Source organism: Mya arenaria, chromosome 5 (genome assembly GCF_026914265.1).
Source record: "Mya arenaria isolate MELC-2E11 chromosome 5, ASM2691426v1".
Lineage (NCBI taxonomy): Eukaryota > Metazoa > Mollusca > Bivalvia > Myida > Myidae > Mya > Mya arenaria.
This window is the reverse complement of record NC_069126.1, coordinates 36,679,121-36,702,704: the sequence shown is the minus strand read 5'-3', so window position 1 is coordinate 36,702,704 and position 23,584 is coordinate 36,679,121. Positions and strand designations below refer to the sequence as shown.

The window sequence follows — 23,584 nt, the reverse complement described above, 5'->3', positions numbered from 1 at the left end:
TTCTTACCTCATCCGGGCCCGCTTTGAGCCATCGCCTCATTGGTGGGTTGTCATCAGTAGCCAACTCCACTGCAAGCGGCTTCTCTTCGGGTGGATGGCTGGACCCTTCCGGTACAGTGGACCCTGAAACATTTGACTAAAAGCAGCACCATATGTTCCCATATAAAGTCTATATATAATTAAATCAAGTACAGTAATAATAATAATACAAACAAATACATAAAAGTGCTTATAAACTAGTATTAACCAACAGAATAAAACAAATCAGGTTTTCTTAAGCCTTTTCATGTGAAGAAAATATACCATTTATAACATTCAATCTACAAACCCGAAGACCCATCCAATATACAATACTATATTTCTTGAAATACACAAAATTAAATAAACATTTTCTACTACTCGGGTTCGGTTTAAGAGATCTTGGGAACAATGCTGGTGCCTTTTAACATGTTCACTGTAAGATTTCAAAAACCAACAGAAAATGCCTATTCATGTATGTGTATTTCTTTAAAAAAGAAAACTTGACTTACTGATTGAAACAGATTTTCGAACTTTTCAACAAATTCTTAAAAAAGCGAGCAAAATGAAACATAACTTTGTTGATGGTGTTGTCCACAGCAGCAGAGGAAGCGAACTCCAGTGCTAGCCAAGCCGCATCCCACCAACCTGAGTAAATTAGATTAATTAACTTTGAATGGACAAAACTTGAAAAGTATTAACGAATCGATTCATCAGTCTTTTTTGCAATGTAAATATCTTGAATGCCAAAGTTAGCAATCTTTTTCTTCTTCTTCTTCTTCTTCTTCTTCTTCTTCTTCTTCTTCTTCTTCTTCTTCTCACCCCCCCCTCTTCACTATCATCATTATCATCATCGTCTTCACCTGACATAATCTTCATTTGTCATAATCTTCATCTGTGATCATCATCATCAGCAGCAACAGCAGCAGCATTATTATCATCATCATCATGAGCAGCAACAGCAGCAGCAGTAGTAGTAGCAGCACCACCAGGAGCAGAAGCTTTCTTCTTGGTTTTCATCCTCATCTCCATCCTTATCCTCATCCGCCTCCTCATCATATTCCAAATGCAAGACCATAATCAACATCCATTACATCCTTTGTCATTGAATTCTCACTAACTGAACGCATTTTACCCATCACTATTATCATTATCTTCTTTACCAATATATATATGAATAAGGTTTCAAGACCTATTCTTACCTCATCCGGGCCCGCTTTGAGCCATCGCCTCATTGGTGGGTTGTCATCAGTAGCCAACTCCACTGCAAGCGGCTTCTCTTCGGGTGGATGGCTGGACCCTTCCGGTACAGTGGACCCTGAAACATTTGACTAAAAGCAGCACCATATGTTCCCATATAAAGTCTATATATAATTAAATCAAGTACAGTAAAAATAATAATACAAACAAATACATAAAAGTGCTTATAAACTAGTATTAACCAACAGAATAAAACAAATCAGGTTTTCTTAAGCCTTTTCATGTGAAGAAAATATACCATTTATAACATTCAATCTACAAACCCGAAGACCCATCCAATATACAATACTATATTTCTTGAAATACACAAAATTAAATAAACATTTTCTACTACTCGGGTTCGGTTTAAGAGATCTTGGGAACAATGCTGGTGCCTTTTAACATGTTCACTGTAAGATTTCAAAAACCAACAGAAAATGCCTATTCATGTATGTGTATTTCTTTAAAAAAGAAAACTTGACTTACTGATTGAAACAGATTTTCGAACTTTTCAACAAATTCTTAAAAACGAGCAAAATGAAACATAACTTTGTTGATGGTGTTGTCCACAGCAGCAGAGGAAGCGAACTCCAGTGCTAGCCAAGCCGCATCCCACCAACCTGAGTAAATTAGATTAATTAACTTTGAATGGACAAAACTTGAAAAGTATTAACGAATCGACTTCTTCTTCTTCTTCTTCTTCTTCTTCTTCTTCTTCTTCTTCTTCTTCTTCTCACCCCATCTTCACTATCATCATTATCATCATCGTCTTCACCTGACATAATCTTCATTTGTCATAATCTTCATCTGTGATCATCATCATCAGCAGCAACAGCAGCAGCATTATTATCATCATCATCATGAGCAGCAACAGCAGCAGCAGTAGTAGTAGCAGCACCACCAGGAGCAGAAGCTTTCTTCTTGGTTTTCATCCTCATCTCCATCCTTATCCTCATCCGCCTCCTCATCATATTCCAAATGCAAGACCATAATCAACATCCATTACATCCTTTGTCATTGAATTCTCACTAACTGAACGCATTTTACCCATCACTATTATCATTATCTTCTTTACCAATATATATATGAATAAGGTTTTAAGACCTATTCTTACCTCATCCGGGCCCGCTTTGAGCCATCGCCTCATTGGTGGGTTGTCATCAGTAGCCAACTCCACTGCAAGCGGCTTCTCTTCGGGTGGATGGCTGGACCCTTCCGGTACAGTGGACCCTGAAACATTTGACTAAAAGCAGCACCATATGTTCCCATATAAAGTCTATATATAATTAAATCAAGTACAGTAATAATAATAATACAAACAAATACATAAAAGTGCTTATAAACTAGTATTAACCAACAGAATAAAACAAATCAGGTTTTCTTAAGCCTTTTCATGTGAAGAAAATATACCATTTATAACATTCAATCTACAAACCCGAAGACCCATCCAATATACAATACTATATTTCTTGAAATACACAAAATTAAATAAACATTTTCTACTACTCGGGTTCGGTTTAAGAGATCTTGGGAACAATGCTGGTGCCTTTTAACATGTTCACTGTAAGATTTCAAAAACCAACAGAAAATGCCTATTCATGTATGTGTATTTCTTTAAAAAAGAAAACTTGACTTACTGATTGAAACAGATTTTCGAACTTTTCAACAAATTCTTAAAAAGCGAGCAAAATGAAACATAACTTTGTTGATGGTGTTGTCCACAGCAGCAGAGGAAGCGAACTCCAGTGCTAGCCAAGCCGCATCCCGCCAACCTGAGTAAATTAGATTAATTAACTTTGAATGGACAAAACTTGAAAAGTATTAACGAATCGATTCATCAGTCTTTTTTGCAATGTGAATATCTTGAATGCCAAAGTTAGCAGTCTTCTTCTTCTTCTTCTTCTCACCCCCCCCCCCCTCTTCACCATCATCATTATCATCATCGTCTTCACCTGACATAATCTTCATTTGTCATAATCTTCATCTGTCATCATCATCATCATCATCATCATCATCATCATAAGCAGCAGCAGCATTATTATCATCATTATCATGAGCAGCAACAGCAGCAGCAGTAGTAGTAGCAGCACCACCAGGAGCAGAAGCTTTCTTCTTGGTTTTCATCCTCATCTCCATCCTTATCCTCATCCGCCTCCTCATCATATTCCAAATGCAAGACCATAATCAACATCCATTACATCCTTTATCATTGAATTCTCACTAATTGAACGCATTTTACCCATCATTATTATCATTATCTTCTTTACCAATATATATATGAATAAGGTTTCAAGACCTATTCTTACCTCATCCGGGCCCGCTTTGAGCCATCGCCTCATTGGTGGGTTGTCATCAGTAGCCAACTCCACTGCAAGCGGTTTCTCTTCGGGTGGGTGGCTGGACCCTTCCGGTACAGTGGACCCTGAAACATTTGACTAAAAGCAGCACCATATGTTCCCATATAAAGTCTATATATAATTAAATCAAGTACAGTAATAATAATAATACAAACAAATACATAAAAGTGCTTATAAACTAGTATTAACCAACAGAATAAAACAAATCAGGTTTCTTAAGCCTTTTCATGTGATGAAAATATACCATTTATAACATTCAATCTACAAACCCGAAGACCCATCCAATATACAATACTATATTTCTTGAAATACACAAAATTAAATAAACATTTTCTACTACTCGGGTTCGGTTTAAGAGATATTGGGAACAATGCTGGTGCCTTTTAACATGTTCACTGTAAGATTTCAAAAACCAACAGAAAATGCCTATTCATGTATGTGTATTTCTTTAAAAAAGAAAACTTGACTTACTGATTGAAACAGATTTTCGAACTTTTCAACAAATTCTTAAAAAGCGAGCAAAATGAAACATAACTTTGTTGATGGTGTTGTCCACAGCAGCAGAGGAAGCGAACTCCAGTGCTAGCCAAGCCGCATCCCGCCAACCTGAGTAAATTAGATTAATTAACTTTGAATGGACAAAACTTGAAAAGTATTAACGAATCGATTCATCAGTCTTTTTTGCAATGTAAATATCTTGAATGCCAAAGTTAGCAATCTTTTCTTCTTCTTCTTCTTCTTCTTCTTCTTCTTCTTCTTCTTCTTCTTCTTCTTCTTCTTCTTCTTCTTCTCACCCCCCCCCTCTTCACTATCATCATTATCATCATCGTCTTCACCTGACATAATCTTCATTTGTCATAATCTTCATCTGTCATCATCATCATCAGCAGCAGCAGCAGCAGCATTATTATCATCATTATCATGAGCAGCAACAGCAGCAGCAGTAGTAGTAGCAGCACCACCAGGAGCAGAAGCTTTCTTCTTGGTTTTCATCCTCATCTCCATCCTTATCCTCATCCGCCTCCTCATCATATTCCAAATGCAAGACCATAATCAACATCCATTACATCCTTTGTCATTGAATTCTCACTAACTGAACGCATTTTACCCATCACTATTATCATTATCTTCTTTACCAATATATATATGAATAAGGTTTCAAGACCTATTCTTACCTCATCCGGGCCCGCTTTGAGCCATCGCCTCATTGGTGGGTTGTCATCAGTAGCCAACTCCACTGCAAGCGGCTTCTCTTCGGGTGGATGGCTGGACCCTTCCGGTACAGTGGACCCTGAAACATTTGACTAAAAGCAGCACCATATGTTCCCATATAAAGTCTATATATAATTAAATCAAGTACAGTAATAATAATAATACAAACAAATACATAAAAGTGCTTATAAACTAGTATTAACCAACAGAATAAAACAAATCAGGTTTTCTTAAGCCTTTTCATGTGAAGAAAATATACCATTTATAACATTCAATCTACAAACCCGAAGGCCCATCCAATATACAATACTATATTTCTTGAAATACACAAAATTAAATAAACATTTTCTACTACTCGGGTTCGGTTTAAGAGATCTTGGGAACAATGCTGGTGCCTTTTAACATGTTCACTGTAAGATTTCAAAAACCAACAGAAAATGCCTATTCATGTATGTGTATTTCTTTAAAAAAGAAAACTTGACTTACTGATTGAAACAGATTTTCGAACTTTTCAACAAATTCTTAAAAACGAGCAAAATGAAACATAACTTTGTTGATGGTGTTGTCCACAGCAGCAGAGGAAGCGAACTCCAGTGCTAGCCAAGCCGCATCCCACCAACCTGAGTAAATTAGATTAATTAACTTTGAATGGACAAAACTTGAAAAGTATTAACGAATCGATTCATCAGTCTTTTTTGCAATGTGAATATCTTGAATGCCAAAGTTAGCAATCTTCTTCTTCTTCTTCTTCTTCTTCTTCTTCTTCTTCTTCTTCTTCTTCTTCTTCTTCTTCTCACCCCCTCTTCACCATCATCATTATCATCATCGTCTTCACCTGACATAATCTTCATCTGTCATAATCTTCATCTGTCATCATAACGAATCGATTCATCAGCCTTTTTGCAATGTGAATATCTTGAATGCCAAAGTTAGCAATCTTCTTCTTCTTCTCACCCCCCCCCCCCCTCTTCACCATCATCATTATCATCATCGTCTTCACCTGACATAATCTTCATTTGTCATAATCTTCATCTGTCATCATCATCATCATCATCAGCAGCAGCAGCATTATTATCATCATCATCAGCAGCAGCAACAGCAGCAGCAGTAGTAGTAGCAGCACCACCAGGAGCAGAAGCTTTCTTCTTGGTTTTCATCCTCATCTCCATCCTTATCCTCATTCGCCTCCTCATCATATTCCAAATGCAAGACCATAATCAACATCCATTACATCCTTTATTATTGAATTCTCACTAATTGAACGCATTTTACCCATCATTATTATTATTATCTTCTTTACCAATATATATATGAATAAGGTTTCAAGACCTATTCTTACCTCATCCGGGCCCGCTTTGAGCCATCGCCTCATTGATGGGTTGTCATCAGTAGCCAACTCCACTGCAAGCGGCTTCTCTTCGGGTGGGTGGCTGGACCCTTCCGGTACAGTGGACCCTGAAACATTTGACTAAAAGCAGCACCATATGTTCCCATATAAAGTCTATATATAATTAAATCAAGTACAGTAATAATAATAATACAAACAAATACATAAAAGTGCTTATAAACTAGTATTAACCAACAGAATAAAACAAATCAGGTTTCTTAAGCCTTTTCATGTGATGAAAATATACCATTTATAACATTCAATCTACAAACCCGAAGACCCATCCAATATACAATACTATATTTCTTGAAATACACAAAATTAAATAAACATTTTCTACTACTCGGGTTCGGTTTAAGAGATCTTGGGAACAATGCTGGTGCCTTTTAACATGTTCACTGTAAGATTTCAAAAACCAACAGAAAATGCCTATTCATGTATGTGTATTTCTTTAAAAAAGAAAACTTGACTTACTGATTGAAACAGATTTTCGAACTTTTCAACAAATTCTTAAAAAGCGAGCAAAATGAAACATAACTTTGTTGATGGTGTTGTCCACAGCAGCAGAGGAAGCGAACTCCAGTGCTAACCAAGCCGCATCCCGCCAACCTGAGTAAATTAGATTAATTAACTTTGAATGGACAAAAAATGAAAAGTATTAACGAATCGATTCATCAGTCTTTTTTGCAATGTGAATATCTTGAATGCCAAAGTTAGCAATCTTCTTCTTCTTCTTCTTCTTCTTCTTCTTCTTCTTCTTCTTCTTCTTCTTCTTCTTCTTCTTCTTCTTCTTCTCACCCCCCCTCTTCACTATCATCATTATCATCATCGTCTTCACCTGACATAATCTTCATTTGTCATAATCTTCATCATCATCAGCAGCAGCAGCAACAGCATCAGCATTATTATCATCATCATCATCATGAGCAGCAACAGCAGCAGCAGTAGTAGCAGCACCACCAGGAGCAGAAGCTTTCTTCTTGGTTTTCATCCTCATCTCCATCCTTATCCTCATTCGCCTCCTCATCATATTCCAAATGCAAGACCATAATCAACATCCATTACATCCTTTATTATTGAATTCTCACTAATTGAACGCATTTTACCCATCATTATTATTATTATCTTCTTTACCAATATATATATATGAATAAGGTTTCAAGACCTATTCTTACCTCATCCGGGCCCGCTTTGAGCCATCGCCTCATTGGTGGGTTGTCATCAGTTGCCAACTCCACTGCAAGCGGCTTCTCTTCGGGTGGGTGGCTGGACCCTTCCGTTACAGTGGACCCTGAAACATTTGACTAAAAGCAGCACCATATGTTCCCATATAAAGTCTATATATAAATTAAATCAAGTACAGTAATAATAATAATACAAACAAATACATAAAAGTGCTTATAAACTAGTATTAACCAACAGAATAAAACAAATCAGGTTTCTTAAGCCTTTTCATGTGATGAAAATATACCATTTATAACATTCAATCTACAAACCCGAAGACCCATCCAATATACAATACTATATTTCTTGAAATACACAAAATTAAATAAACATTTTCTACTACTCGGGTTCGGTTTAAGAGATCTTGGGAACAATGCTGGTGCCTTTTAACATGTTCACTGTAAGATTTCAAAAACCAACAGAAAATGCCTATTCATGTATGTGTATTTCTTTAAAAAAGAAAACTTGACTTACTGATTGAAACAGATTTTCGAACTTTTCAACAAATTCTTAAAAAGCGAGCAAAATGAAACATAACTTTGTTGATGGTGTTGTCCACAGCAGCAGAGGAAGCGAACTCCAGTGCTAGCCAAGCCGCATCCCGCCAACCTGAGTAAATTAGATTAATTAACTTTGAATGGACAAAACTTGAAAAGTATTAACGAATCGATTCATCAGTCTTTTTTGCAATGTGAATATCTTGAATGCCAAAGTTAGCAATCTTCTTCTTCTTCTTCTTCTTCTTCTTCTTCTTCTTCTTCTTCTTCTTCTTCTTCTTCTTCTTCTCAATCCCCCCTCTTCACTATCATCATTATCATCATCGTCTTCACCTGACATAATCTTCATTTGTCATAATCTTCATCATCATCAGCAGCAGCAGCAACAGCAGCAGCATTATTATCATCATCATCATCATGAGCAGCAACAGCAGCAGCAGTAGTAGTAGCACCACCAGGAGCAGAAGCTTTCTTCTTGGTTTTCATCCTCATCTCCATCCTTGTCCTCATCCGCCTCCTCATCATATTCCAAATGCAAGACCATAATCAACATCCATTACATCCTTTATTCATTGAATTCTCACTAATTGAACGCATTTTACCCATCACTATTATTATTATCTTCTTTACCAATATATATATATGAATAAGGTTTCAAGACCTATTCTTACCTCATCCGGGCCCGCTTTGAGCCATCGCCTCATTGGTGGGTTGTCATCAGTTAGCCAACTCCACTGCAAGCGGCTTCTCTTCGGGTGGATGGCTGGACCCTTCCGTTACAGTGGACCCTGAAACATTTGACTAAAAGCAGCACCATATGTTCCCATATAAAGTCTATATATAATTAAATCAAGTACAGTAATAATAATAATACAAACAAATACATAAAAGTGCTTATAAACTAGTATTAACCAACAGAATAAAACAAATCAGGTTTTCTTAATCCTTTTCATCTGATGAAAATATACCATTTATAACATTCAATCTACAAACCCGAAGACCCATCCAATATACAATACTATATTTCTTGAAATACACAAAATTAAATAAACATTTTCTACTACTCGGGTTCGGTTTAAGAGATCTTGGGAACAATGCTGGTGCCTTTTAACATGTTCACTGTAAGATTTCAAAAACCAACAGAAAATGCCTATTCATGTATGTGTATTTCTTTAAAAAAGAAAACTTGACTTACTGATTGAAACAGATTTTCGAACTTTTCAACAAATTCTTAAAAAGCGAGCAAAATGAAACATAACTTTGTTGATGGTGTTGTCCACAGCAGCAGAGGAAGCGAACTCCAGTGCTAGCCAAGCCGCATCCCGCCAACCTGAGTAAATTAGATTAATTAACTTTGAATGGACAAAACTTGAAAAGTATTAAACGAATCGATTCATCAGTCTTTTTTGCAATGTGAATATCTTGAATGCCAAAGTTAGCAATCTTCTTCTTCTTCTTCTTCTTCTTCTTCTTCTTCTTCTTCTTCTTCTTCTTCTTCTTCTTCTCAATCCCCCCCTCTTCACTATCATCATTATCATCATCGTCTTCACCTGACATAATCTTCATTAGTCATAATCTTCATCATCATCAGCAGCAGCAGCAGCAACAGCAGCAGCATTATTATCATCATCATCATCATGAGCAGCAACAGCAGCAGCAGTAGTAGCAGCCACCACCAGGAGCAGAAGCTTTCTTCTTGGTTTTCATCCTCATCTCCATCCTTATCCTCATCCGCCTCCTCATCATATTCCAAATGCAAGACCATAATCAACATCCATTACATCCTTTAGTCATTGAATTCTCACTAACTGAACGCATTTTACCCATCACTATTATCATTATCTTCTTTACCAATATATATATATGAATAAGGTTTCAAGACCTATTCTTACCTCATCCGGGCCCGCTTTGAGCCATCGCCTCATTGGTGGGTTGTCATCAGTAGCCAACTCCACTGCAAGCGGCTTCTCTTCGGGTGGATGGCTGGACCCTTCCGGTACAGTGGACCCTGAAACATTTGACTAAAAGCAGCACCATATGTTCCCATATAAAGTCTATATATAATTAAATCAAGTACAGTAATAATAATAATACAAACAAATACATAAAAGTGCTTATAAACTAGTATTAACCAACAGAATAAAACAAATCAGGTTTTCTTAATCCTTTTCATCTGATGAAAATACACCATTTATAACATTCAATCTACAAACCCGAAGACCCATCCAATATACAATACTATATTTCTTGAAATACACAAAATTAAATAAACATTTTCTACTACTCAGGGTTCGGTTTAAGAGATCTTGGGAACAAGTGCTGGTGCCTTTTAACATGTTCACTGTAAGATTTCAAAAACCAACAGAAAATGCCTATTCATGTATGTGTATTTCTTTAAAAAAGAAAACTTGACTTACTGATTGAAACAGATTTTCGAACTTTTCAACAAATTCTTAAAAAGCGAGCAAAATGAAACATAACTTTGTTGATGGTGTTGTCCACAGCAGCAGAGGAAGCGAACTCCAGTGCTAGCCAAGCCGCATCCCGCCAATCTGAGTAAATTAGATTAATTAAATTTGAATGGACAAAACTTGAAAAGTATTAACGAATCGATTCATCAGTCTTTTTTGCAATGTGAATATCTTGAATGCCAAAGTTAGCAATCTTCTTCTTCTTCTTCTTCTTCTTCTTCTTCTTCTTCTTCTTCTTCTTCTTCTTCTTCTTCTTCTCAATCCCCCCTCTTCACTATCATCATTATCATCATCGTCTTCACCTGACATAATCTTCATTTGTCATAATCTTCATCATCATCAGCAGCAGCAGCAACAGCAGCAGCATTATTATCATCATCATCATCATGAGCAGCAACAGCAGCAGCAGTAGTAGCAGCACCACCAGGAGCAGAAGCTTTCTTCTTGGTTTTCATCCTCATCTCCATCCTTATCCTCATCCGCCTCCTCATCATATTCCAAATGCAAGACCATAATCAACATCCATTACATCCTTTAGTCATTGAATTCTCACTAACTTGAACGCATTTTACCCATCACTATTATCATTATCTTCTTTACCAATATATATATATGAATAAGGTTTCAAGACCTATTCTTACCTCATCCGGGCCCGCTTTGAGCCATCGCCTCATTGGTGGGTTGTCATCAGTAGCCAACTCCACTGCAAGCGGCTTCTCTTCGGGTGGATGGCTGGACCCTTCCGGTACAGTGGACCCTGAAACATTTGACTAAAAGCAGCACCATATGTTCCCATATAAAGTCTATATATAATTAAATCAAGTACAGTAATAATAATAATACAAACAAATACATAAAAGTGCTTATAAACTAGTATTAACCAACAGAATAAAACAAATCAGGTTTCTTAATCCTTTTCATCTGATGAAAATACACCATTTATAACATTCAATCTACAAACCCGAAGACCCATCCAATATACAATACTATATTTCTTGAAATACACAAAATTAAATAAACATTTTCTACTACTCAGGGTTCGGTTTAAGAGATCTTGGGAACAATGCTGGTGCCTTTTAACATGTTCACTGTAAGATTTCAAAAACCAACAGAAAATGCCTATTCATGTATGTGTATTTCTTTAAAAAAGAAAACTTGACTTACTGATTGAAACAGATTTTCGAACTTTTCAACAAATTCTTAAAAAGCGAGCAAAATGAAACATAACTTTGTTGATGGTGTTGTCCACAGCAGCAGAGGAAGCGAACTCCAGTGCTAGCCAAGCCGCATCCCGCCAACCTGAGTAAATTAGATTAATTAACTTTGAATGGACAAAACTTGAAAAGTATTAACGAATCGATTCATCAGTCTTTTTTGCAATGTGAATATCTTGAATGCCAAAGTTAGCAATCTTCTTCTTCTTCTTCTTCTTCTTCTTCTCTTCTTCTTCTTCTTCTTCTTCTTCTTCTTCTTCTCAATCCCCCCTCTTCACTATCATCATTATCATCATCGTCTTCACCTGACATAATCTTCATTTGTCATAATCTTCATCATCATCAGCAGCAGCAGCAACAGCAGCAGCATTATTATCATCATCATCATGAGCAGCAACAGCAGCAGCAGTAGTAGCACCACCACCAGGAGCAGAAGCTTTCTTCTTGGTTTTCATCCTCATCTCCATCCTTATCCTCATCCGCCTCCTCATCATATTCCAAATGCAAGACCATAATCAACATCCATTACATCCTTTGTCATTGAATTCTCACTAACTGAACGCATTTTACCCATCACTATTATCATTATCTTCTTTACCAATATATATATATGAATAAGGTTTCAAGACCTATTCTTACCTCATCCGGGCCCGCTTTGAGCCATCGCCTCATTGGTGGGTTGTCATCAGTAGCCAACTCCACTGCAAGCGGCTTCTCTTCGGGTGGATGGCTGGACCCTTCCGGTACAGTGGACCCTGAAACATTTGACTAAAAGCAGCACCATATGTTCCCATATAAAGTCTATATATAATTAAATCAAGTACAGTAATAATAATAATACAAACAAATACATAAAAGTGCTTATAAACTAGTATTAACCAACAGAATAAAACAAATCAGGTTTTCTTAATCCTTTTCATCTGATGAAAATACACCATTTATAACATTCAATCTACAAACCCGAAGACCCATCCAATATACAATACTATATTTCTTGAAATACACAAAATTAAATAAACATTTTCTACTACTCAGGTTCGGTTTAAGAGATCTTGGGAACAATGCTGGTGCCTTTTAACATGTTCACTGTAAGATTTCAAAAACCAACAGAAAATGCCTATTCATGTATGTGTATTTCTTTAAAAAAGAAAACTTGACTTACTGATTGAAACAGATTTTCGAACTTTTCAACAAATTCTTAAAAAGCGAGCAAAATGAAACATAACTTTGTTGATGGTGTTGTCCACAGCAGCAGAGGAAGCGAACTCCAGTGCTAGCCAAGCCGCATCCCGCCAACCTGAGTAAATTAGATTAATTAAATTTGAATGGACAAAACTTGAAAAGTATTAACGAATCGATTCATCAGTCTTTTTTGCAATGTGAATATCTTGAATGCCAAAGTTAGCAATCTTCTTCTTCTTCTTCTTCTTCTTCTTCTTCTTCTTCTTCTTCTTCTTCTTCTTTCTTCTTCTTCTCAATCCCCCCTCTTCACTATCATCATTATCATCATCGTCTTCACCTGACATAATCTTCATTTGTCATAATCTTCATCATCATCAGCAGCAGCAGCAACAGCAGCAGCATTATTATCATCATCATCATGAGCAGCAACAGCAGCAGCAGTAGTAGCACCACCACCAGGAGCAGAAGCTTTCTTCTTGGTTTTCATCCTCATCTCCATCCTTATCCTCATCCGCCTCCTCATCATATTCCAAATGCAAGACCATAATCAACATCCATTACATCCTTTGTCATTGAATTCTCACTAACTGAACGCATTTTACCCATCACTATTATCATTATCTTCTTTACCAATATATATATATGAATAAGGTTTCAAGACCTATTCTTACCTCATCCGGGCCCGCTTTGAGCCATCGCCTCATTGGTGGGTTGTCATCAGTAGCCAACTCCACTGCAAGCGGCTTCTCTTCGGGTGGATGGCTGGACCCTTCCGGTACAGTGGACCCTGAAACATTTGACTAAAAGCAGCACCATATGTTCCCATATAAAGTCTATATATAATTAAATCAAGTACAGTAATAATAATAATACAAACAAATACATAAAAGTGCTTATAAACTAGTATTAACCAACAGAATAAAACAAATCAGGTTTTCTTAATCCTTTTCATCTGATGAAAATACACCATTTATAACATTCAATCTACAAACCCGAAGACCCATCCAATATACAATACTATATTTCTTGAAATACACAAAATTAAATAAACATTTTCTACTACTCAGGTTCGGTTTAAGAGATCTTGGGAACAATGCTGGTGCCTTTTAACATGTTCACTGTAAGATTTCAAAAACCAACAGAAAATGCCTATTCATGTATGTGTATTTCTTTAAAAAAGAAAACTTGACTTACTGATTGAAACAGATTTTCGAACTTTTCAACAAATTCTTAAAAAGCGAGCAAAATGAAACATAACTTTGTTGATGGTGTTGTCCACAGCAGCAGAGGAAGCGAACTCCAGTGCTAGCCAAGCCGCATCCCGCCAACCTGAGTAAATTAGATTAATTAAATTTGAATGGACAAAACTTGAAAAGTATTAACGAATCGATTCATCAGTCTTTTTTGCAATGTGAATATCTTGAATGCCAAAGTTAGCAATCTTCTTCTTCTTCTTCTTCTTCTTCTTCTTCTTCTTCTTCTTCTTCTTCTTCTTCTTCTTCTTCTTCTTCTTCTTCTTCTTCTCAATCCCCCCTCTTCACCTATCATCATTATCATCATCGTCTTCACCTGACATAATCTTCATTTGTCATAATCTTCATCATCATCAGCAGCAGCAGCAACAGCAGCAGCATTATTATCATCATCATCATGAGCAGCAACAGCAGCAGCAGTAGTAGTAGCAGCACCACCAGGAGCAGAAGCTTTCTTCTTGGTTTTCATCCTCATCTCCATCCTTATCCTCATCCGCCTCCTCATCATATTCCAAATGCAAGACCATAATCAACATCCATTACATCCTTTGTCATTGAATTCTCACTAACTGAACGCATTTTACCCATCACTATTATCATTATCTTCTTTACCAATATATATATATGAATAAGGTTTCAAGACCTATTCTTACCTCATCCGGGCCCGCTTTGAGCCATCGCCTCATTGGTGGGTTGTCATCAGTAGCCAACTCCACTGCAAGCGGCTTCTCTTCGGGTGGATGGCTGGACCCTTCCGGTACAGTGGACCCTGAAACATTTGACTAAAAGCAGCACCATATGTTCCCATATAAAGTCTATATATAATTAAATCAAGTACAGTAAAATAATAATACAAACAAATACATAAAAGTGCTTATAAACTAGTATTAACCAACAGAATAAAACAAATCAGGTTTTCTTAATCCTTTTCATCTGATGAAAATACACCATTTATAACATTCAATCTACAAACCCGAAGACCCATCCAATATACAATACTATATTTCTTGAAATACACAAAATTAAATAAACATTTTCTACTACTCAGGTTCGGTTTAAGAGATCTTGGGAACAATGCTGGTGCCTTTTAACATGTTCACTGTAAGATTTCAAAAACCAACAGAAAATGCCTATTCATGTATGTGTATTTCTTTAAAAAAGAAAACTTGACTTACTGATTGAAACAGATTTTCGAACTTTTCAACAAATTCTTAAAAAGCGAGCAAAATGAAACATAACTTTGTTGATGGTGTTGTCCACAGCAGCAGAGGAAGCGAACTCCAGTGCTAGCCAAGCCGCATCCCGCCAACCTGAGTAAATTAGATTAATTAAATTTGAATGGACAAAACTTGAAAAGTATTAACGAATCGATTCATCAGTCTTTTTTGCAATGTGAATATCTTGAATGCCAAAGTTAGCAATCTTCTTCTTCTTCTTCTTCTTCTTCTTCTTCTTCTTCTTCTTCTTCTTCTTCTTCTTCTCAATCCCCCCTCTTCACTATCATCATTATCATCATCGTCTTCACCTGACATAATCTTCATTTGTCATAATCTTCATCATCATCAGCAGCAGCAGCAACAGCAGCAGCATTATTATCATCATCATCATGAGCAGCAACAGCAGCAGCAGTAGTAGCACCACCACCAGGAGCAGAAGCTTTCTTCTTGGTTTTCATCCTCATCTCCATCCTTATCCTCATCCGCCTCCTCATCATATTCCAAATGCAAGACCATAATCAACATCCATTACATCCTTTGTCATTGAATTCTCACTAACTGAACGCATTTTACCCATCACTATTATCATTATCTTCTTTACCAATATATATATATGAATAAGGTTTCAAGACCTATTCTTACCTCATCCGGGCCCGCTTTGAGCCATCGCCTCATTGGTGGGTTGTCATCAGTAGCCAACTCCACTGCAAGCGGCTTCTCTTCGGGTGGATGGCTGGACCCTTCCGGTACAGTGGACCCTGAAACATTTGACTAAAAGCAGCACCATATGTTCCCATATAAAGTCTATATATAATTAAATCAAGTACAGTAAAATAATAATACAAACAAATACATAAAAGTGCTTATAAACTAGTATTAACCAACAGAATAAAACAAATCAGGTTTTCTTAATCCTTTTCATCTGATGAAAATACACCATTTATAACATTCAATCTACAAACCCGAAGACCCATCCAATATACAATACTATATTTCTTGAAATACACAAAATTAAATAAACATTTTCTACTACTCAGGTTCGGTTTAAGAGATCTTGGGAACAATGCTGGTGCCTTTTAACATGTTCACTGTAAGATTTCAAAAACCAACAGAAAATGCCTATTCATGTATGTGTATTTCTTTAAAAAAGAAAACTTGACTTACTGATTGAAACAGATTTTCGAACTTTTCAACAAATTCTTAAAAAGCGAGCAAAATGAAACATAACTTTGTTGATGGTGTTGTCCACAGCAGCAGAGGAAGCGAACTCCAGTGCTAGCCAAGCCGCATCCCGCCAACCTGAGTAAATTAGATTAATTAAATTTGAATGGACAAAACTTGAAAAGTATTAACGAATCGATTCATCAGTCTTTTTTGCAATGTGAATATCTTGAATGCCAAAGTTAGCAATCTTCTTCTTCTTCTTCTTCTTCTTCTTCTTCTTCTTCTTCTTCTTCTTCTTCTTCTTCTTCTTCTCAATCCCCCCTCTTCACTATCATCATTATCATCATCGTCTTCACCTGACATAATCTTCATTTGTCATAATCTTCATCATCATCAGCAGCAGCAGCAACAGCAGCAGCATTATTATCATCATCATCATGAGCAGCAACAGCAGCAGCAGTAGTAGCACCACCACCAGGAGCAGAAGCTTTCTTCTTGGTTTTCATCCTCATCTCCATCCTTATCCTCATCCGCCTCCTCATCATATTCCAAATGCAAGACCATAATCAACATCCATTACATCCTTTGTCATTGAATTCTCACTAACTGAACGCATTTTACCCATCACTATTATCATTATCTTCTTTACCAATATATATATATGAATAAGGTTTCAAGACCTATTCTTACCTCATCCGGGCCCGCTTTGAGCCATCGCCTCATTGGTGGGTTGTCATCAGTAGCCAACTCCACTGCAAGCGGCTTCTCTTCGGGTGGATGGCTGGACCCTTCCGGTACAGTGGACCCTGAAACATTTGACTAAAAGCAGCACCATATGTTCCCATATAAAGTCTATATATAATTAAATCAAGTACAGTAAAAATAATAATACAAACAAATACATAAAAGTGCTTATAAACTAGTATTAACCAACAGAATAAAACAAATCAGGTTTTCTTAATCCTTTTCATCTGATGAAAATACACCATTTATAACATTCAATCTACAAACCCGAAGACCCATCCAATATACAATACTATATTTCTTGAAATACACAAAATTAAATAAACATTTTCTACTACTCAGGTTCGGTTTAAGAGATCTTGGGAACAATGCTGGTGCCTTTTAACATGTTCACTGTAAGATTTCAAAAACCAACAGAAAATGCCTATTCATGTATGTGTATTTCTTTAAAAAAGAAAACTTGACTTACTGATTGAAACAGATTTTCGAACTTTTCAACAAATTCTTAAAAAGCGAGCAAAATGAAACATAACTTTGTTGATGGTGTTGTCCACAGCAGCAGAGGAAGCGAACTCCAGTGCTAGCCAAGCCGCATCCCGCCAACCTGAGTAAATTAGATTAATTAAATTTGAATGGACAAAACTTGAAAAGTATTAACGAATCGATTCATCAGTCTTTTTTGCAATGTGAATATCTTGAATGCCAAAGTTAGCAATCTTCTTCTTCTTCTTCTTCTTCTTCTTCTTCTTCTTCTTCTTCTTCTTCTTCTTCTTCTTCTTCTTCTCAATCCCCCCTCTTCACTATCATCATTATCATCATCGTCTTCACCTGACATAATCTTCATTTGTCATAATCTTCATCATCATCAGCAGCAGCAGCAACAGCAGCAGCATTATTATCATCATCATCATGAGCAGCAACAGCAGCAGCAGTAGTAGCACCACCACCAGGAGCAGAAGCTTTCTTCTTGGTTTTCATCCTCATCTCCATCCTTATCCTCATCCGCCTCCTCATCATATTCCAAATGCAAGACCATAATCAACATCCATTACATCCTTTGTCATTGAATTCTCACTAACTGAACGCATTTTACCCATCACTATTATCATTATCTTCTTTACCAATATATATATATGAATAAGGTTTCAAGACCTATTCTTACCTCATCCGGGCCCGCTTTGAGCCATCGCCTCATTGGTGGGTTGTCATCAGTAGCCAACTCCACTGCAAGCGGCTTCTCTTCGGGTGGATGGCTGGACCCTTCCGGTACAGTGGACCCTGAAACATTTGACTAAAAGCAGCACCATATGTTCCCATATAAAGTCTATATATAATTAAATCAAGTACAGTAATAATAATAATACAAACAAATACATAAAAGTGCTTATAAACTAGTATTAACCAACAGAATAAAACAAATCAGGTTTTCTTAATCCTTTTCATCTGATGAAAATACACCATTTATAACATTCAATCTACAAACCCGAAGACCCATCCAATATACAATACTATATTTCTTGAAATACACAAAATTAAATAAACATTTTCTACTACTCAGGTTCGGTTTAAGAGATCTTGGGAACAATGCTGGTGCCTTTTAACATGTTCACTGTAAGATTTCAAAAACCAACAGAAAATGCCTATTCATGTATGTGTATTTCTTTAAAAAAGAAAACTTGACTTACTGATTGAAACAGATTTTCGAACTTTTCAACAAATTCTTAAAAAGCGAGCAAAATGAAACATAACTTTGTTGATGGTGTTGTCCACAGCAGCAGAGGAAGCGAACTCCAGTGCTAGCCAAGCCGCATCCCGCCAACCTGAGTAAATTAGATTAATTAAATTTGAATGGACAAAACTTGAAAAGTATTAACGAATCGATTCATCAGTCTTTTTTGCAATGTGAATATCTTGAATGCCAAAGTTAGCAATCTTCTTCTTCTTCTTCTTCTTCTTCTTCTTCTTCTTCTTCTTCTTCTTCTTCTCAATCCCCCCTCTTCACTATCATCATTATCATCATCGTCTTCACCTGACATAATCTTCATTTGTCATAATCTTCATCATCATCAGCAGCAGCAGCAACAGCAGCAGCATTATTATCATCATCATCATGAGCAGCAACAGCAGCAGCAGTAGTAGCACCACCACCAGGAGCAGAAGCTTTCTTCTTGGTTTTCATCCTCATCTCCATCCTTATCCTCATCCGCCTCCTCATCATATTCCAAATGCAAGACCATAATCAACATCCATTACATCCTTTGTCATTGAATTCTCACTAACTGAACGCATTTTACCCATCACTATTATCATTATCTTCTTTACCAATATATATATATGAATAAGGTTTCAAGACCTATTCTTACCTCATCCGGGCCCGCTTTGAGCCATCGCCTCATTGGTGGGTTGTCATCAGTAGCCAACTCCACTGCAAGCGGCTTCTCTTCGGGTGGATGGCTGGACCCTTCCGGTACAGTGGACCCTGAAACATTTGACTAAAAGCAGCACCATATGTTCCCATATAAAGTCTATATATAATTAAATCAAGTACAGTAAAAATAATAATACAAACAAATACATAAAAGTGCTTATAAACTAGTATTAACCAACAGAATAAAACAAATCAGGTTTTCTTAATCCTTTTCATCTGATGAAAATACACCATTTATAACATTCAATCTACAAACCCGAAGACCCATCCAATATACAATACTATATTTCTTGAAATACACAAAATTAAATAAACATTTTCTACTACTCAGGTTCGGTTTAAGAGATCTTGGGAACAATGCTGGTGCCTTTTAACATGTTCACTGTAAGATTTCAAAAACCAACAGAAAATGCCTATTCATGTATGTGTATTTCTTTAAAAAAGAAAACTTGACTTACTGATTGAAACAGATTTTCGAACTTTTCAACAAATTCTTAAAAAGCGAGCAAAATGAAACATAACTTTGTTGATGGTGTTGTCCACAGCAGCAGAGGAAGCGAACTCCAGTGCTAGCCAAGCCGCATCCCGCCAACCTGAGTAAATTAGATTAATTAAATTTGAATGGACAAAACTTGAAAAGTATTAACGAATCGATTCATCAGTCTTTTTTGCAATGTGAATATCTTGAATGCCAAAGTTAGCAATCTTCTTCTTCTTCTTCTTCTTCTTCTTCTTCTTCTTCTTCTTCTTCTTCTTCTTCTTCTTCTCAATCCCCCCTCTTCACTATCATCATTATCATCATCGTCTTCACCTGACATAATCTTCATTTGTCATAATCTTCATCATCATCAGCAGCAGCAGCAACAGCAGCAGCATTATTATCATCATCATCATGAGCAGCAACAGCAGCAGCAGTAGTAGCACCACCACCAGGAGCAGAAGCTTTCTTCTTGGTTTTCATCCTCATCTCCATCCTTATCCTCATCCGCCTCCTCATCATATTCCAAATGCAAGACCATAATCAACATCCATTACATCCTTTGTCATTGAATTCTCACTAACTGAACGCATTTTACCCATCACTATTATCATTATCTTCTTTACCAATATATATATATGAATAAGGTTTCAAGACCTATTCTTACCTCATCCGGGCCCGCTTTGAGCCATCGCCTCATTGGTGGGTTGTCATCAGTAGCCAACTCCACTGCAAGCGGCTTCTCTTCGGGTGGATGGCTGGACCCTTCCGGTACAGTGGACCCTGAAACATTTGACTAAAAGCAGCACCATATGTTCCCATATAAAGTCTATATATAATTAAATCAAGTACAGTAATAATAATAATACAAACAAATACATAAAAGTGCTTATAAACTAGTATTAACCAACAGAATAAAACAAATCAGGTTTTCTTAATCCTTTTCATCTGATGAAAATACACCATTTATAACATTCAATCTACAAACCCGAAGACCCATCCAATATACAATACTATATTTCTTGAAATACACAAAATTAAATAAACATTTTCTACTACTCAGGTTCGGTTTAAGAGATCTTGGGAACAATGCTGGTGCCTTTTAACATGTTCACTGTAAGATTTCAAAAACCAACAGAAAATGCCTATTCATGTATGTGTATTTCTTTAAAAAAGAAAACTTGACTTACTGATTGAAACAGATTTTCGAACTTTTCAACAAATTCTTAAAAAGCGAGCAAAATGAAACATAACTTTGTTGATGGTGTTGTCCACAGCAGCAGAGGAAGCGAACTCCAGTGCTAGCCAAGCCGCATCCCGCCAACCTGAGTAAATTAGATTAATTAAATTTGAATGGACAAAACTTGAAAAGTATTAACGAATCGATTCATCAGTCTTTTTTGCAATGTGAATATCTTGAATGCCAAAGTTAGCAATCTTCTTCTTCTTCTTCTTCTTCTTCTTCTTCTTCTTCTTCTTCTTCTTCTTCTTCTTCTTCTCAATCCCCCCTCTTCACTATCATCATTATCATCATCGTCTTCACCTGACATAATCTTCATTTGTCATAATCTTCATCATCATCAGCAGCAGCAGCAACAGCAGCAGCATTATTATCATCATCATCATGAGCAGCAACAGCAGCAGCAGTAGTAGCACCACCACCAGGAGCAGAAGCTTTCTTCTTGGTTTTCATCCTCATCTCCATCCTTATCCTCATCCGCCTCCTCATCATATTCCAAATGCAAGACCATAATCAACATCCATTACATCCTTTGTCATTGAATTCTCACTAACTGAACGCATTTTACCCATCACTATTATCATTATCTTCTTTACCAATATATATATATGAATAAGGTTTCAAGACCTATTCTTACCTCATCCGGGCCCGCTTTGAGCCATCGCCTCATTGGTGGGTTGTCATCAGTAGCCAACTCCACTGCAAGCGGCTTCTCTTCGGGTGGATGGCTGGACCCTTCCGGTACAGTGGACCCTGAAACATTTGACTAAAAGCAGCACCATATGTTCCCATATAAAGTCTATATATAATTAAATCAAGTACAGTAATAATAATAATACAAACAAATACATAAAAGTGCTTATAAACTAGTATTAACCAACAGAATAAAACAAATCAGGTTTTCTTAATCCTTTTCATCTGATGAAAATACACCATTTATAACATTCAATCTACAAACCCGAAGACCCATCCAATATACAATACTATATTTCTTGAAATACACAAAATTAAATAAACATTTTCTACTACTCAGGTTCGGTTTAAGAGATCTTGGGAACAATGCTGGTGCCTTTTAACATGTTCACTGTAAGATTTCAAAAACCAACAGAAAATGCCTATTCATGTATGTGTATTTCTTTAAAAAAGAAAACTTGACTTACTGATTGAAACAGATTTTCGAACTTTTCAACAAATTCTTAAAAAGCGAGCAAAATGAAACATAACTTTGTTGATGGTGTTGTCCACAGCAGCAGAGGAAGCGAACTCCAGTGCTAGCCAAGCCGCATCCCGCCAACCTGAGTAAATTAGATTAATTAAATTTGAATGGACAAAACTTGAAAAGTATTAACGAATCGATTCATCAGTCTTTTTTGCAATGTGAATATCTTGAATGCCAAAGTTAGCAATCTTCTTCTTCTTCTTCTTCTTCTTCTTCTTCTTCTTCTTCTTCTCACCCCCTCTTCACCATCATCATTATCATTATCGTCTGTCTTCATCATCATCATCAGCAGCAGCAGCAGCAGTAGCAGCAACAGCATCATTATCAGCAGCAGGAACAGCATTATTATTATCATCATCATCATCATGAGCATCAACAGCAGCAGCAGTAGTAGCAGCACCACCAGGAGCAGAAGCATTCTTCTTGTTTTTTATCCTTATCTCTATCCTTATCCTCATCCGCCTCCTCCTCCTCCTCCTCCTCCTCATCATCATCATTATCATCATCATCATCTGACATAATCTTCATCAGTCATAATCTCCATCTGTCATCATCATCATCATCAACATCGTCATCATCATCATCAGCAGCAGCAGCAGTAACAGCATCACCATCGTCAGCAACAGTAGCAGCAGCATTATTATCATCATTATCAGCAGCAGCAGCAGAAGAAGAAATAACAGAAAAAGCAGCAGCAGCACAATCATCAACAGCATTAGCAGCTGCTGCTTCTTCTTCTTCTTTCTTTAAAGGTTAATTCCGGTATTTAAGTAATACCTTGGACTGATATCAAGGTCTACTTTAGAGCTTATATGTTATAGAACACTCATAATTAAACCAGGAAATTTTAAACTAATGATTTGCAGGTGGTAATAAACGAATATCATTAATTCAAATCGAAATTATTCAAATATATGTCAATTAGGTTCTAGACTACTAATTTATACTCACAGATTGAACGTTTTAACTTCTTTTTTGTTTTGGAACGGGCCAATTAATGCGATTTTGGATGGAAAACAGCTGACAAAAAATCAAATCGC

The 23,584-nt window shown here is 36.6% G+C and overlaps 1 protein-coding gene across 1 annotated transcript; it reads right to left on the bottom strand.

The window, feature by feature from the left end:
• Nucleotides 1–8,161: 8,161 nt before the first annotated feature.
• LOC128235656 (uncharacterized) lies at nucleotides 8,162–21,790 on the bottom strand (the record flags this gene model as incomplete). The annotated part of the gene is made up of 3 exons (XM_052950460.1): nucleotides 21,748–21,790; nucleotides 21,527–21,579; nucleotides 8,162–8,218 (listed from the first exon to the last, which is right to left on the bottom strand). Coding segments are annotated over exons 1-3 (153 nt in total), but the record flags the coding sequence as incomplete, so codon positions are not given.
• Nucleotides 21,791–23,584: the final 1,794 nt, after the last annotated feature.